The sequence below is a fragment of the Talaromyces proteolyticus genome (assembly GCF_021365285.1).
Source record: "Talaromyces proteolyticus strain PMI_201 chromosome Unknown BGW36scaffold_4, whole genome shotgun sequence".
NCBI classification, from domain to species: Eukaryota; Fungi; Ascomycota; class Eurotiomycetes; order Eurotiales; family Trichocomaceae; genus Talaromyces; species Talaromyces proteolyticus.
The window spans coordinates 1225006-1238656 of NW_025764280.1; the positions used below are offsets into that span (position 1 = coordinate 1225006).

Genomic DNA, 13651 nt, shown 5'->3' on the forward strand with positions numbered 1-13651 from the left:
CAGACCAGCCGATAAAGCCATTGAAATTCGCTCCCATCAAAATAGATATAATATAATATGTTCACATCCCAAACGATATCCATAGTAGAAAAAAGCCGTAACAAGAGGGGTATGAGTAGGTCATGAAGCAGTTACAACATTAAAAAAAAGTCAATCATCAGCGCTCATGCACGTAACCACCCCCACATTTTCGATTTGTCGACTGCGCCTGCAGATGGTTCGACTGCCATGCTGCGAGCGTAGAGATCCTAAGATAATGTTAATTTGGTTTGAAATGGGTATGATTGAAGTAGACTGACCTCCTCGTCACGCATCTTGGCATCCAGCACTAACCGCTGCACTTCCTCGTTTCGCTGAATGTAAGAGTAGGATGTGCGCTGGCTGCTCTGGATCCCAAGAATAACGTCTCCCATAATCTCGAATTTCTTCCAGTTGATTCGGTCCTTGTTGGACCCAACAAAAGTTTTGTTGCCCTCTTCGGCAGATACAAGGTCGCGTCTGTGGAGCGGCAGGAAAGGAATTCGTTCGCCAAAAGAGTTCTCCCAGGCTAGTCGATAGGCGAAATGGCTTTTTTGTGTACCCATCAAGATGACGAGCCGCATGAACTCTTTTTGGACTGAAAGCGGTATTAGGTCTCGTGTCTGCGATAATCTTTGGACTGGGGTGCCGTTGATGCCCGCAATAACGGCGCCCAAAGAGTTGTAATTATTCTGCCGACGAAGTTTCTATTGATCAAATATATTAGCGATGGCTTAAAAATTATTTAGATAGGCGCTTACCAAGGCAATATTCATAAACTTTTCCATAGCCCTGGCTCGGTGTTTGGCCTTGTCACGCAGTAACACTATACTCGCCACAAAGAATGCAAGATGGTTGAATTCCTGGATCATGCGATTGACGTTTTGCAAACTCTTTGCCTTTTCCTTGTCCGGGCCAGATAAACTGACATGACGGACAAGATCCCGAGGCCGGAACGAGGTAAACATGATCCAGTCAATGCGTGTAAGCTCTCGAGCAAAATCATCATCCGGAATTTCCATAAATTGGCGCCATTGGAACTTGTTGAGAAGATAACGTGGTGTAAGTTCCAAGCTCATGGCCTCTCTCTGTGCCTTTTCAAGTGCTAGCAGAGCATAAGATGATTGTGTCATTGTTGAACCGGATTTTTCTGTACTGGATGTATTTGATAATGTCCCGGAATCCCTCGAAGAGCCAGTCGGAACGTCATCGGAGAGGTCTAAAGAGCTTATGTTGTGAATAACATTGTCGGAGAAAGAAGTGTTTAGTAAGGTGGTAGGGGAGCTGTGAGAAGGGGTGTGAGGAGTAGACTCCGTATTGTCAGTTTCACCATCGTTTCCATCACTGAACGGCCAGCCGACATCGTCATCCTCCACGTGGTTTTCCAAGTGTAAACTTATTTCTTTTGCAGCGAACATATAAACGTGATTTTTCTCGATAGCATCAACAAACTCAACCAATCTCCGTCGTGTTTTTGGATAAGCGAAATCCCCCGGATACTCGGCTGCCCATTGCGCAATGACTTGAAGCAGCCTTAATTGCTCAAAGGCTCTGGTGAGTTGCGGTAAATCGCATTGCTCTGTTTTGTCGAATCGAGTAATCAGGCAATTGAGTAGGGTAGAAGGGGCGGCGAATTTCCGATACAGACACAAGAATATCGAGATGAACTTGCTATCCTGCTTGGACATGGGCAAGGAAGCAAGCTGGTCGACCAGCTCATCAAAGGTGACTCCTGTATCGGTGCTGGAGCCACTATCGGACTGCTTCTCCTTGGGCTGGTCTGAGCTGGCGGGCCTGCTGCAGCTGTGCGCGTCGTCATTTTCGTCCTCCATATCTAGGAAGGAATTGAAGGCATCCGACCCGGCGCTATGTCGCCAGGTGGTTCGCAGCGCGGTTCTGCTGTGGGAGAAGCCTGGCCCGCCAGGAGAGGATGGTCTGTGTGAGTTTAACCGTGTTCCGGCAGGCGGTGCTTGTGGCAGGACTGGTTGCGAATTACTGCGGCCATATCTCGAGGTGGAAGCATTGAGCGCCACGATGGACCCCTATTTCTATCGTCGCGGGAGACTGGTCCCGTCGACTGACTTTCACGAGGTGGTTCGTATGGGTACAGGGAGGACACGGAGAGAATATGCCTAGATTTGGTACGGCAACGGTCAATGCTGCACTCGCAGACTGAAACTCGGTTCCTGTGGGCGACGAGGGAGTCCGTAGTACGTACCCGTTGGGGTTGTAGCTGATGCAATAACTCTGGATGCGGTGCTGATACTGCTCCTTCGCGGTTGTTGCAACGACGTCTGGAGATAGGAGGCGGGCTCCAATCACACGGTATGCTCGGTCACGATTTCCATGAAAAGACGGCTGGGAGACGACTTTTAAGGCCACCTCACGGCTTGGGAGCAGAAGGAAGGATGGGGCTAGTACCGAGGCAGCGGAGAAGGATGGGAGGATCGATGTTGTTACCAACTTATTGCGATGCTGGCCGTTGAAAACGTGGTGCAACAATTATTATCGCAAGGCTCCCAAACTTATTCGAATCAGACGGCTTAGGGGGGACGGGGTTGCTGCAGCCACTCACAGTGCGTGGTCGCTGCTCCCGGTGGGGTCGCCCAGGCACTGCACGCGCTGCTTGCGGTATTATTTCCCTGTTTCCACGCGCTTTACACACGGAGATCATACGTTGCGAGTTTGATCGGTCGTCTTGCTATGTGATTATTATTGTTGTTGCTATCGTACAATGCTATCTCCCTGACTTGTGAAGACGACTGAGCAACTTCTACCAACCGAAGACAATCCTCGGCGGTGGAACCCTCATGAAACACTGCTAGCTCGGTTCATGGTAGCACTGCACTCCTGATAGTCATCGTACTTGGCAGTGGTAAGTGTTACTGCTGATCTGCTAAGCAGTTATTGAAATTCTGGAAGCCGTCACTCGGCTGCCCCAGGCGTATTATTACGCGTCTATTGATAACTCGAGCAACATCACTGGTCTCCGCTGAGGAGGCTTAAGAACCTCGGTCGGGCTGGACATGTGGTTGTGCTATTCGTAGGCGGTCGCAAGTAGCAACGGTTGTGAAAGCGTGACTATATATAATGGAGCTGCGCGTAGAACTGGAGTTGCGGTGCGCATGTGATGGATGGTCTATCATACAACCAGAAAACATGGGCATTGGTATGTGGAAGGTCCAATCAATTTCAGTGTTCGACTCGACATGTAATTTTCATAATGAGAGAAACCAGCATGTCTGTGCGTAGGGCTTCTGGTGACTTGTGTTTGTTTCCTAAATTCCCTAGGAGGCATGATCTCGAGTCTTGAAAAGCCGAGTTTGAAACCTGGGTTTGAGGAAGTCGTTCCAAGCAGCATAATTACTTCAAACCAAATTCTTTTTGACCGAAGACTTTGCCCTGAGGGGTTGGGCAATAATATATTGCTTGCCCGGTGTATGCTTGTCAGTGATCAATCCATATCGCATAGACGACGTCGCCAATTGCTAACATTGTAACAGCAGTAAATCTCATCAAGCAGGACGTCACCATTAAGTGGGGTTTTCATGAGTGCCAGCAACCAACGCCATGAACTTCATAAACCCTTCAGCATCAGAGCCAACGCTCTCGCCGTCCTCACAGCTCTCACGCCATTTCCTGACCTTTCCAAGACCGCGATTGAAGCCCTTTTCCGCCGTCCAGACTCCCCTCTTATGTCCGCCACGATGTCTGCGATGGTGGTTGCCCATGGATACTTGGTTCTGCTCTTGATCCCATTCTTCCTCCAGGGTAATCTTGTAGATCTCCTGCAGCCGTCTCCGAAGGCCAGGGTATTGCTCGAAAAGCTTTTGAAGTTGTATCGACGACCCGAGGTCTTCGAGTTTCAGAGGCTCTCCTTCGTGAATGTCTTTCAAAGGATCAGCCGCAGCACCATTTGAAAGGTCTTTTGTATCTTTTGGAACAGTTTCTGTTGGTTTGGGTGCACAGTATATCTTGTGGGATTGAGTGCAGCCAAGGGAACAGCTTCGGTAAATTCGAGTTAGCAAGGGGAAATTCCACAACGATGTGATCGTACCTCATCAAAGCACATTTCGGACATTTGTATTTCGACGGTTCTTTGGAGCACACCTGGCACAGATTCAACATTTTGGTTTCGGTACCTGCAATTCGAGGTATTGCAGATTTGTTTTGAAAATTTGTACGCCTGCCAGTGCAATGTGGTCCGTGCACGGATATTAAATAAAAACGTCTAGGTATAATTAAACCCAGCAAAAGAGGAAAGACTCTGTAAAATCAAAATCAAAAAACAATCTAATGCTAATGTACGCTCGGAGAGCGCGACTGCCTGACATGAGTGTTTCGCGGTGGGCACGTGACCTTGACGTCAACGCTCTTATTTAGCGGCGCCGCCGGAATTTCTTGCGGGTTTGTCATCAGCAGCATTTCACTGTCTACACTACACTACACTACACATCGCCGTATCGCCTACGATATTAACGGTGCATCAGTAGTGTTCATGATGTCGACACAACAAGCATCACGGACACTGATCAAGCGCGCGCTCCAATCCTCGCAGCGCTCCATTCGGGAGCCCGAGGTCCTGCGATTTCCAACACGCAGATCCATCCATTATATTCGCACAGTCTCTGCTATCACCCCATCAGACAACCGTCGCAGGCCGACCCTTCGTCCAACATACCAGCCACTGGGTTTATCGAAAATCAACGAGCCCTCGACGGGCAACAAACGCACTATTTTCATTCAGACAGAGTCGACGCCGAACCCAGATGTAAGTCGCCTTTTTGACGTCGGTTGACCTTGCCACCGCGTCATTTGATGCAATCAAGTGCTTATAATTATCCAATAGGCGCTCAAATTCCTTCCTAACCATCCTGTCTTGCCGGAGAATTTCCCAACACCGTTCCTCGAGTATCTATCGCCGCGATCGACCCTCGCCCCGCCGCATCCGTCGCCATTGGCAGCTAAGTTGTTGAATGTCGACGGCATATCGTCTGTATTCTACGGGCCCGAATTTATCACAGTAACCAAGTCCAGCGATGCGAACTGGGCGCATATCAAACCAGAAATCTTCAGTTTAATCACCGAAGTGGTCACATCAGGGGAGAACATCGTGAATACGGTAGAGCGAGCCGCAGGCGAAAATGCCCAGGAAGGGGGTAGTGAGGATACACTGGGATATAATGAGGAGGATGACGAGGTCGTTGGCATGATCAAGGAGCTGCTAGAAACCCGCATCCGCCCTGCCATTCAAGAAGACGGAGGCGACATTGAATTCCGTGGCTTCGAGAACGGAGTGGTGTTGTTGAAGCTCCGCGGTGCCTGCCGTACATGCGACTCGAGCACCGTTACGCTGAAGAATGGAATTGAGTCCATGCTCATGCATTATGTGAGTGTATTCTATCATTACGCTTTAATAATCATCTAACCAGTGAGACAGATTGAGGAGGTTCAAGGCGTGCAGCAAGTCCTCGACCAAGAGGAGGAGGTCTCGATGCATGAGTTTTCCAAATTCGAAGAAAAGCTGCGACAGCAAAAAGGGCCTAGTGCTACGGCATCGTCTCCGCTGGACAGCGCTGGGGCGTGAGGGCATCGTAATGCTTTGCCAGCATTTGTTTCCATGTTTGATTATTGAATATAGATGGCTGAACCGTTATATAACCCAAACTTCAAAAGTCTTACACTTGATTGGACATGCATCCCCTCTGTGACGTATATTCCCTGCTCTGTTCTTAGATACCACTCCTCTCTCCCCCATCCCCCTGTGCTCTCGGACAATACTCTGCATAGGTGCATGCATCAAAGCTGGTGCGAGCGTGGCATGGTTAGGTCAGCCGATGATGATGGGCCGCACAAACAAAGGCTGGCGATGCTGGAAGCTTGTGCAGTTCCGTGGTTCAATGTTGTCGTTGCTTGCTTGCTTGTCGGGTGGCCCGTTGTGATTCGTAGACATGTGACGCTTAGCGATTATGGATTTATGATCCTCGGAACCGGCTCGACTGGCGCCCGAGGGATCATCTTGTATGGACACTACGGAGGATTGTCTGGCAGACTAGCTGCTGCAACTTTCCCCCACCTCAGTTGCAGAATGTGGGGTAGAAGGCCGCTAGGCTGTCCACACTCCCTGACGAGTATATATGCATATGCTCTTTATCATTAGGGATCTGACTATGAATATGGTTGAACCAATAGCTATGAGTAATAATTGGCCTATAGCGATGAGTACATATGTAAGACTTGGAAGACGTGCAGACTACGAGGTGATGCTAGACGGAGCCTTGTCGAGAAGCTATGTAGCAAGGATATCGGATATGACTTACTCTGCTTGCAACGTGCCCCGCCGGTCGACGGCGGGACGGTCAGAAATTAGAAGAGACTTCTTTCTTCTATTTTCAGCCATCTCTTGATTCCTATTCTTTGCAAAGCGACCACTCGCAAAAGGAGTGCAAGAGAGATTCACAGTTCCGCCAGTGCGCGGCCTGGGATCGACCAATCCTCCGCTAAGCTCCCAATCCAATCCAGCACCCATACAACAGACACAACACAACTACTCTGTACCATAGTACGTATACCGCATTCCCTGCACAATTAATCAATGCATCGACAGTTCTGGCCACGGCTCCCCACACTTTCAACGACAGCTGGAGAAACGCATTCCTCGTGATTGGCCCTACGCCATGCCCCAGAGTCTCCCAGAAGTGTCCACCGCGGCCAATCAGCACCTGCCCACCAGCTCGGCCCTCTGCCTATTGGCGCGCTGGCTCCATGTCCCGCGTTGGCTATGCTTCTCACGGGCTAGGGCAGTGCCACCGCCCCCTCCTGCTGGGTCCCCGCCAGCTCTTGCAGGCAAAGGCTAAGGAGACAACAGCTAACTGCTCCAGCCTCGCACTATTACCCTATTGCTCTTGCACTATTGCAGAATCCCGGGGGATCTTCCTGCCTGCTGTCATCGCTTGACCCTGTCTGCTCCTCCTCCTCCTCGCCGCCAAGCGTCATTTAATTCCCTCCTCTGATGCTGGCCGCTTCCACGCACGCGAGCCACATTCATCCATCCCCATCGCATCCCCCATCCCCGTCGCCATCCCCGTCCCTCTAGACCACAGCGATTCCCTGCCCACCGTGCACGGTTCCCCCATCCCCGTGCCGCTCTCCTCTCCTGCTCCTCACTGCTAGCGTCGCCGTACCAGGCTCTGTCTCCAGGTCTCCCAAACCCGCGCCGCCACTCCTCACGCACTCGTCGTTTCTACCCATTTCGCCTCCCCCTCCTCTCTGCGCTCTTCTTCTCTCCCTGCTCTATCTCCAACTCCATCAGACGCTGCGCTGCCGTTTCCTCGCCGTCGACGAATGTCTTGCGACCATCCGCCCGCAACCCTTGTCTTGTTTTTCCCAATCTCCATCTCGCCGCCTAGCTGGTTCGCACCTCGTGACATCACCTAGGGACAGCGCTCCAGCCTAGCATTATTCTACATGTGCGGCTTCTCCTGTTCTATTATTGCTAATTTTTTTTGCACCATCCACTGACGGGGATAGATTGCTGCTGGCCTGAAAAATGCGCTACTTGTGCGGTGCGCATTACCCGTTGGCGTCAGTTCGCAAGTAGCACACTCAATCCTCAAAAAAGCTTCCAGTCGCCGTTGGTCTCCAGACTTGGATCAACGCTTTCTCGCTTCAATTTCGATTTCGTTCCCGTGCAAGCCCTCATGTGCCCACGCAGTTTCCTATCTATTTCCCTCATCGCCAATTAAAGACAGGCATACATCAAGATAGAAGAAAGCGTGGCCAATACTCAGCCCTCGCGAAACGCCCGTCCATTTTTTTTTCGTCGTCGCAGGTCGTCGAATACACGGAGGTGATCCGTCTCTCCGCTTCAACTCCTGTACATTCTTTGAGTGTTATTGATTAAATTGTGGAATAGAGGTTGCCGCCATAAGTAGAGTGGTACGTCTAGGCCCGCAACGTGGAGAGCTACATTTATCTGACCTGCCGTGCTAGATACCGTGTTTTCTTAGCTTTTCTTTTCTCTGTTGTTTCGTGAAGAGTACTATAGATTTCGTGCGCGTGGCATTTTCTTTTATTTCAGGTAAGATTTGTCCTCGTTGCGCCGTGTCGCTTGTCATCAACTCAAGATTTCCAATACAAGAACTTGCTAACTGACTTACTTTGGAGTCAACGCTCACTGTGATCGCATTCTGTTCATCACTGCAGACACAGCATCTGTCACATACTCGATCACTATCCCCATTTCTTGCGATTGTCGCTATAAACTCGATCATTTAGATCGCAATGGCCACGACCGCGGGTAAACCGACCTTGGCGTCGAAGCCTGGAAACAGCTCCGCGCCCGGTAATAATGCATCTATTCGCCTCGAAAAAGGTAACCAAGGTGTGAGACGCTCGACACCAGACTCCGAAGCTCTTACCTCCTCCGACGATGAGTTCGACCATCATCATCTGCACCAGACGCCGACAGCTACTACTGCCCCTCTCCCGAAATCGGCTCGCCGCACATCGTGGCTGAATGAAGTGCCGCTAAGTCTGCCGCGGAGGACTTCTTTGACAACTTCTGGCAATCTTGCCTCACCCGGCTCGAACCCTCAAACCCCAACTGGGGACCAGCCTGGATGGGCAACTACTCCAAGCCCCGGCTTGAATGGTACAATGCCCTGGGGTCATGGCAGCCATGGAAGTCATGGAGGCAGTTTTCCTTGGGCAACAGGGATTTGGACCACTGAAGGTCGGAAAGAGCCTCCGACTCGACTTACGGAATTGAGCCAGTCGCCCACGATGCCAAATATTCCAAGTGCCACGGAAGAAATTCTCAGTCCTTCGGCACGGTCCATGGCTGGTGACTCGTCGATCCCTTTCACCATTCCTCTCCACCCAACTCCTAAAACATATCGATCGCAGTCTTATTCTGTAGGCCAACTCGACCCAGAAACTGTCAAGCTGATGTCAAACAAGGCACCAAGTCAGCACAACGCATCCCGTGGAAGGGCTGGCAATCAATATGCAGGAATCCAACACCGTCCGTCACGGCCTAGCTTGCTAGAGGACCTAGGTCATGATCCAGCTCTCCTTGGCCGAGTGCGTGAAGACGAGGATGATGAAGATGAAGAAGAAAACAACGTTGACTCAAACGGCGCCCAGGCATATGCTGCTAGTCAACAACGTGCCATTGACCAGTTGACCAGAGAGAATGCTATACTGCGGCAATCAACTCAGTTGGAAAACGCTCGTATGAGAGATCGCGCAGCTTCTTCTGCTTCTGCGAACAGCAATTTCTCGCTGTCCGGCGGTCTTCACAACTTGCACCGGATCCATGGTAGCGTCCCTGAAGAGTCTGACCTGGCAGTCGAAGATTTGGATGAATTGGGTGAAATTCCTCCTGGCTATGGCGGCATTCGGAACAGTGGGAGGCGAAGATTATCTGAGCATTCTGTCAACCTCGAGAAACAATTTACTCCCTTCGGTTCGGTTGAGAATAGACCGCTGGAGAATTTAAAACGCACTCACTGGCAGACATCTCTTGGATTCGGGAGCATTGGTGAATTACCACAGAGTCGACGCCATTCATTCGCGGAAATTCCGACGAGGCATGGTTCGATTGGGTCAATCGGTGAAGCTCAGATACATATGGGAGCTTTGAATTCTCGTGCAGGCCTTGTTGACAGAGACGATGGCTACGCTAGTGCTATTGAGGGCGCCCTACATACTGCTGCCGAAGCTTCGGTAATGCCAAGCTCATTGCATCAAGCATACGTGCCTTCAGCCTACGGTCGTCCTCAAGCAGGCTTAGCCCCAACCCATCAGAACCAGCGTCTATACATTGTTACATTCAAGTGCCATCGTGCGGATGTTTTCTACATCCAGGAAGATACCGGACTTCAAGTGAATCCCGGTAACCTTGTGATTGTTGAAGCAGATCGCGGGACAGATCTTGGTACTATCCAGCATGCCAATGTTACTTGGCAGGAAGCTAGAGAACTCAAAGAGAAGTATGCCGAGGAGCACTATAAGTGTTTGATGATGTTCTCTCGCCAAGCGCAAAATGGGGCATCTAATGTTGTAAACCCCGGCATGGGTCATCGCAGTGCCGTTGGTGGCATGAATCCAACTGGGGCTCACGGGGCTCATGAACCTCAGTCTACCGAGATCAAGCCAAAGTTGATTAAACGACTCGCCCAGAACCATGAAATTCTTACTTTGCGAGACAAAGAGGGCAACGAAGCCAAAGCTAAGCGTGTCTGTCAGCAAAAAGTCGCAGAGCATAGACTCAATATGGAAATTCTTGACGCAGAGTTCCAGATGTAAGTTTGTCGAATCCATATTAGACCTTCCTTCTATACAGAGGAGATCGATCAACGATTCGATTATGATGACTAACTGGCTTCTAGGGACTGGAAGAAATTGACTTTCTATTATTTCGCAGACTCCTACATTAACTTTAATTCTTTAGTCACGGATCTATTCAAAATATACAAAACCCGGATTTGGATGTCTGCCATCAACCCAGCCTCGTTTGTCACTCCTACCGGCGGACTACAGCCACCAGGGCCAAATGCTCTTAGCTATAACCAGGATCCGGTGGCCGACCGTCGCCATGCTCAGGACAGCCGCGTTCTCAATGTTTCACAGATGCCACAATCCACTGCGAACCTCCGTGACCCTGTCGAACGAGCAGACCTAGGCGGTCATTCAGGCATGGTTCGTAACGCTTATATCGATCCATATCAAGGATTTGGTTCTGCAATTCGACACCATGAACCAGGCTTCGGGCAAAACCTGGCATCCAACGATCCGTTCGCATCTTATCCATCAAGTGCATACTCCCTGTTAGAGTCCTCTAGCCCTGACTATGTTGGACCAACATCCCACGGCCAGCAGATAGATCCTGCCCAAGGCGACTGGGTTGGAAATTTCCAAGGATTATCGCTGGGGTCATGACAAGCTACGACTAGGGCCTAATACCTCGAATCATGTGCGCTTCATAATTCATGTTAGATTTTCGATTTTTACTCTCTTGGTAGATCGACGGGAAGATCTACGACCTGTCACTTCAGATACCATATAGACTCCTGTGACTCGCGTATTTAATCGTCAGATCATATTATTCAGTTCGCGTTTTTTTTTTTTTTTTTTTTCCCATGTTGTGCTTTGTTTCGTCGAAGAATATAGTGCGGGCGGAACCCCCATCTCCCTCAAAAATTTTACGCTCATTCGTTGTGCCTAATCCCATCCGATTTCTGTCTTTTCCAAATTTCGATGCACTTTTCCATGCGTTTCAGCTGCAAATTCAATAGATTGTGAAAACTATGACAGTCATGAAAAAGGCACTAGCGCCACTTTGTTCAAGGACAATGCGATACATGGGATGATATCTTGATAAATGGTTGAACTTTCAAATGTTGTTTATATCATGTTTAAAATGGGGATTTTTTTTTTCAAGGAGTCCGGACAGTCAAAAGAAGAGAAGATGATGGAACATTTACGACAAAAAAAAGAACAAGATTAAAAAGAGAAGATCTGATTTTGGCCGTGTTTTCCCTCCTTTTCCCTCTTTTTTCTTTTTTCTTTTCTCTTTCCACTCCTTGATTGATTGATAGGATGGGCAGCTTTTTATATAGTGTGTAGCCACATATTTTAAAATTGGCAGCTGTTTGTTATCATTGAATTCGTTCGTTTCACATCTTCTGTGTCATAGTTAAGCTATCTATCAAAAATTGTATCACGTGATCCACGGAGTGGAATCCCGTGATTGGCCTGAAATGGCGCCTCGCCTAAAAATTAGCGTCCCACACACAATCGGCTTTAGCGACAACGCCTTCAAACTTCTTTTGTTCCCAGCTGCGACAAAAAGACGACAAACGACGAGGAAGCCAAGCCGACAAGGTACGTTATTTCGCGATATTCCTTTTATGTTTCGTTCGACAGAAGTCTACGTCAATTGATTTACACCAAGTTCTCGCCGCTGACCCCTGGTTGAATAGATGGGTGCCCTCAAATACGTGGAAGAGCTTCAAAAGAAGAAGCAATCTGACGTGCTTCGCTTCCTGTTGCGCGTCCGGTGCTGGGAGGTGAGATCCCTCGAATCCTGATTGTTTTGTCTTATTTGCTTTATATCGAAAACCTACCGCGAGACGAGAAAGAAAAGAAAAACCATTTTGCCTGTCTCACGACGATATGCCCGTTGATTATGGATATGGATGTTTATAAGATATTGGGCGGCATAATTCTATCTTCTACACTCCGGTCTGGTGGACGTGGCACACAATTGGCAGCACTTTGATTTTCGGTCAAAGCGCATGCTGTGTCTTGCTATACACTCGTTGAACTTTGCTGAGAGTGCATCAATATAGCTCCGTCAACTCAATGTGATCCACCGTGCTTCCCGCCCCTCGCGCCCTGACAAGGCTCGCCGTCTCGGTTACAAGGCCAAGCAGGGATACGTTATCTACCGTGTCCGTGTTCGCCGTGGAGGACGCAAGCGCCCTGCTCCTAAGGGTGCCACCTACGGTATGCCTCGACCGATGACATGAATTGACATAGTGTGAGCGAAGTTGGCTGATTTAAGTTTAACAGGCAAGCCCACAAACCAGGGTATCAATCAACTCAAGTACCAGCGCTCTCTCCGCTCCACCGCTGAGGAGCGTGTTGGCCGCCGCGCCGCCAACTTGCGTGTGTTGAACTCGTACTGGATCAACCAGGACTCTACCTACAAGTACTTCGAAGTCATCTTGGTCGACCCCCAGCACAAGGCTATCCGCCGTGATCCTCGCATCAACTGGATCGTCAACCCGGTCCACAAGGTACGACAACTCCAAAAAAGCTGCATGAGCAATGAACAGTGTACTAACAAATACTTTCTTAGCACCGTGAATCCCGTGGTCTCACTGGAATCGGAAAGCAGTCCCGTGGTATCAAGAAGGGCCACGGCTACACCAAGACCAACGCCGGCCGGAGAAAGACCTGGAAGCGCCACAACACCCAGAGCTACTGGCGATACCGTTAAACGTGGATGGGAGGGTTTTGTGTGTTCTTACGAAAATCATGGCACTATTCTTGGTTTCCTGGGGATCTGCTACGCTCAGACAAAATTATTTCTTATGATGATCATTCCATTGAGGGTTTACAGCGTGTTCTTAATGAAAGGTTGTCAGATCTGACATTGGCCGCGAAGAATAAAACTGGACATTCTAGCCTGCAATTCTTAAATATGTGCTGTGCGTAGTGTATGGTGTAGAGTAAATTATGTCGAAAATGATGACTCTTTCCCTACGAGTCCTAAACATCACCGAGGTGAGATTGGGCTTGTTTGAGGTAGCTCATATTCACTTTTGCCCGCTCGTTGGGAGTTTACTACTGTTACTAGTTCTGATTATTACCTCGCTAGCCTTGACTAGTTCATTATGCAATTAATTAATTACTCTTGGCCAGTTCACGTAATATCATGCTGCCATAAGACGATGGACGTACTGCGGGCATACGGATGCTCGGCCAGCTAATTGAAATTTGACGTGGAGAGAAAGCGTTTGCCTAGTTGGCGCGATCGACGGTCTCTACTCCTCTCTAGGAAGCTAGTAGTGTCCCCTCCTAATTCTCGAGTCACTCCCGAACTGATCACTGGTAGTTTGCT

General features: G+C 49.4%; 6 protein-coding genes across 6 annotated transcripts; 4 read left to right on the plus strand and 2 right to left on the minus strand.

The window, feature by feature from the left end:
- Positions 1 to 69: 69 nt before the first annotated feature.
- Positions 70 to 2123, minus strand: BGW36DRAFT_130526 (putative ras guanyl-nucleotide exchange factor RasGEF). Its single transcript, XM_046209357.1, has 3 exons — positions 780 to 2123; positions 300 to 725; positions 70 to 248 (listed from the first exon to the last, which is right to left on the minus strand). Exons 1-3 carry the CDS (start codon positions 1848 to 1850, stop codon positions 165 to 167), a joined length of 1581 nt encoding a protein of 526 aa, XP_046074235.1. The 5' UTR covers positions 1851 to 2123; the 3' UTR covers positions 70 to 164.
- A 1342-nt stretch (positions 2124 to 3465) lies between these two features.
- On the minus strand, positions 3466 to 4400 carry BGW36DRAFT_130523 (uncharacterized protein). The gene is made up of 2 exons (XM_046209356.1): positions 4076 to 4400; positions 3466 to 4023 (listed from the first exon to the last, which is right to left on the minus strand). The coding sequence occupies exons 1-2, from the start codon at positions 4144 to 4146 to the stop codon at positions 3552 to 3554; spliced, it is 543 nt and encodes a 180-aa protein (XP_046074236.1). The 5' UTR covers positions 4147 to 4400; the 3' UTR covers positions 3466 to 3551.
- Positions 4401 to 4519: 119 nt separating this feature from the next.
- On the plus strand, positions 4520 to 5605 carry BGW36DRAFT_395602 (scaffold protein Nfu/NifU N terminal-domain-containing protein; the record flags this gene model as incomplete). Its single annotated transcript, XM_046218061.1, has 3 exons — positions 4520 to 4789; positions 4868 to 5407; positions 5459 to 5605. The coding sequence occupies 3 exons, from the start codon at positions 4520 to 4522 to the stop codon at positions 5603 to 5605; spliced, it is 957 nt and encodes a 318-aa protein (XP_046074237.1).
- On the plus strand, positions 5434 to 6254 carry BGW36DRAFT_130520 (uncharacterized protein). Its single transcript, XM_046209355.1, has one exon. The coding sequence runs from the start codon at positions 5660 to 5662 to the stop codon at positions 6176 to 6178; it is 519 nt and encodes a 172-aa protein (XP_046074238.1). The 5' UTR covers positions 5434 to 5659; the 3' UTR covers positions 6179 to 6254.
- A 2047-nt stretch (positions 6255 to 8301) lies between these two features.
- BGW36DRAFT_395603 (PSP1 domain protein) lies at positions 8302 to 10962 on the plus strand (the record flags this gene model as incomplete). The annotated part of the gene is made up of 2 exons (XM_046218062.1): positions 8302 to 10325; positions 10413 to 10962. The coding sequence occupies 2 exons, from the start codon at positions 8302 to 8304 to the stop codon at positions 10960 to 10962; spliced, it is 2574 nt and encodes an 857-aa protein (XP_046074239.1).
- Positions 10963 to 11829: 867 nt separating this feature from the next.
- BGW36DRAFT_374335 (60S ribosomal protein L15) lies at positions 11830 to 13394 on the plus strand. Its single transcript, XM_046215668.1, has 5 exons — positions 11830 to 11907; positions 12006 to 12092; positions 12375 to 12531; positions 12598 to 12824; positions 12887 to 13394. The coding sequence occupies exons 2-5, from the start codon at positions 12006 to 12008 to the stop codon at positions 13025 to 13027; spliced, it is 612 nt and encodes a 203-aa protein (XP_046074240.1). The 5' UTR covers positions 11830 to 11907; the 3' UTR covers positions 13028 to 13394.
- Positions 13395 to 13651: the final 257 nt, after the last annotated feature.

What these genes read in the sequence shown, in the direction of transcription:
- BGW36DRAFT_130523 (XM_046209356.1), bottom strand. Translation starts at nt 4,146, where the DNA reads ATGTTGAATCTGTGCCAGGTGTGCTCCAAAGAACCGTCGAAATACAAA. An exon ending in CCGAAATGTGCTTTGATGAG is followed by an intron (nt 4,024 to 4,075) that starts GTACGATCACAT and finishes AATTTACCGAAG; the next exon opens with CTGTTCCCTTGGCTGCACTC.
- BGW36DRAFT_374335 (XM_046215668.1), top strand. Translation starts at nt 12,006, where the DNA reads ATGGGTGCCCTCAAATACGTGGAAGAGCTTCAAAAGAAGAAGCAATCT. An exon ending in TGCGCGTCCGGTGCTGGGAG is followed by an intron (nt 12,093 to 12,374) that starts GTGAGATCCCTC and finishes GCATCAATATAG; the next exon opens with CTCCGTCAACTCAATGTGAT. An exon ending in TCCTAAGGGTGCCACCTACG is followed by an intron (nt 12,532 to 12,597) that starts GTATGCCTCGAC and finishes TAAGTTTAACAG; the next exon opens with GCAAGCCCACAAACCAGGGT.
- BGW36DRAFT_130520 (XM_046209355.1), top strand. Translation starts at nt 5,660, where the DNA reads ATGGCTGAACCGTTATATAACCCAAACTTCAAAAGTCTTACACTTGAT.
- BGW36DRAFT_130526 (XM_046209357.1), bottom strand. Translation starts at nt 1,850, where the DNA reads ATGGAGGACGAAAATGACGACGCGCACAGCTGCAGCAGGCCCGCCAGC. An exon ending in AGTTTATGAATATTGCCTTG is followed by an intron (nt 726 to 779) that starts GTAAGCGCCTAT and finishes TTTGATCAATAG; the next exon opens with AAACTTCGTCGGCAGAATAA. An exon ending in CCAAGATGCGTGACGAGGAG is followed by an intron (nt 249 to 299) that starts GTCAGTCTACTT and finishes ACATTATCTTAG; the next exon opens with GATCTCTACGCTCGCAGCAT.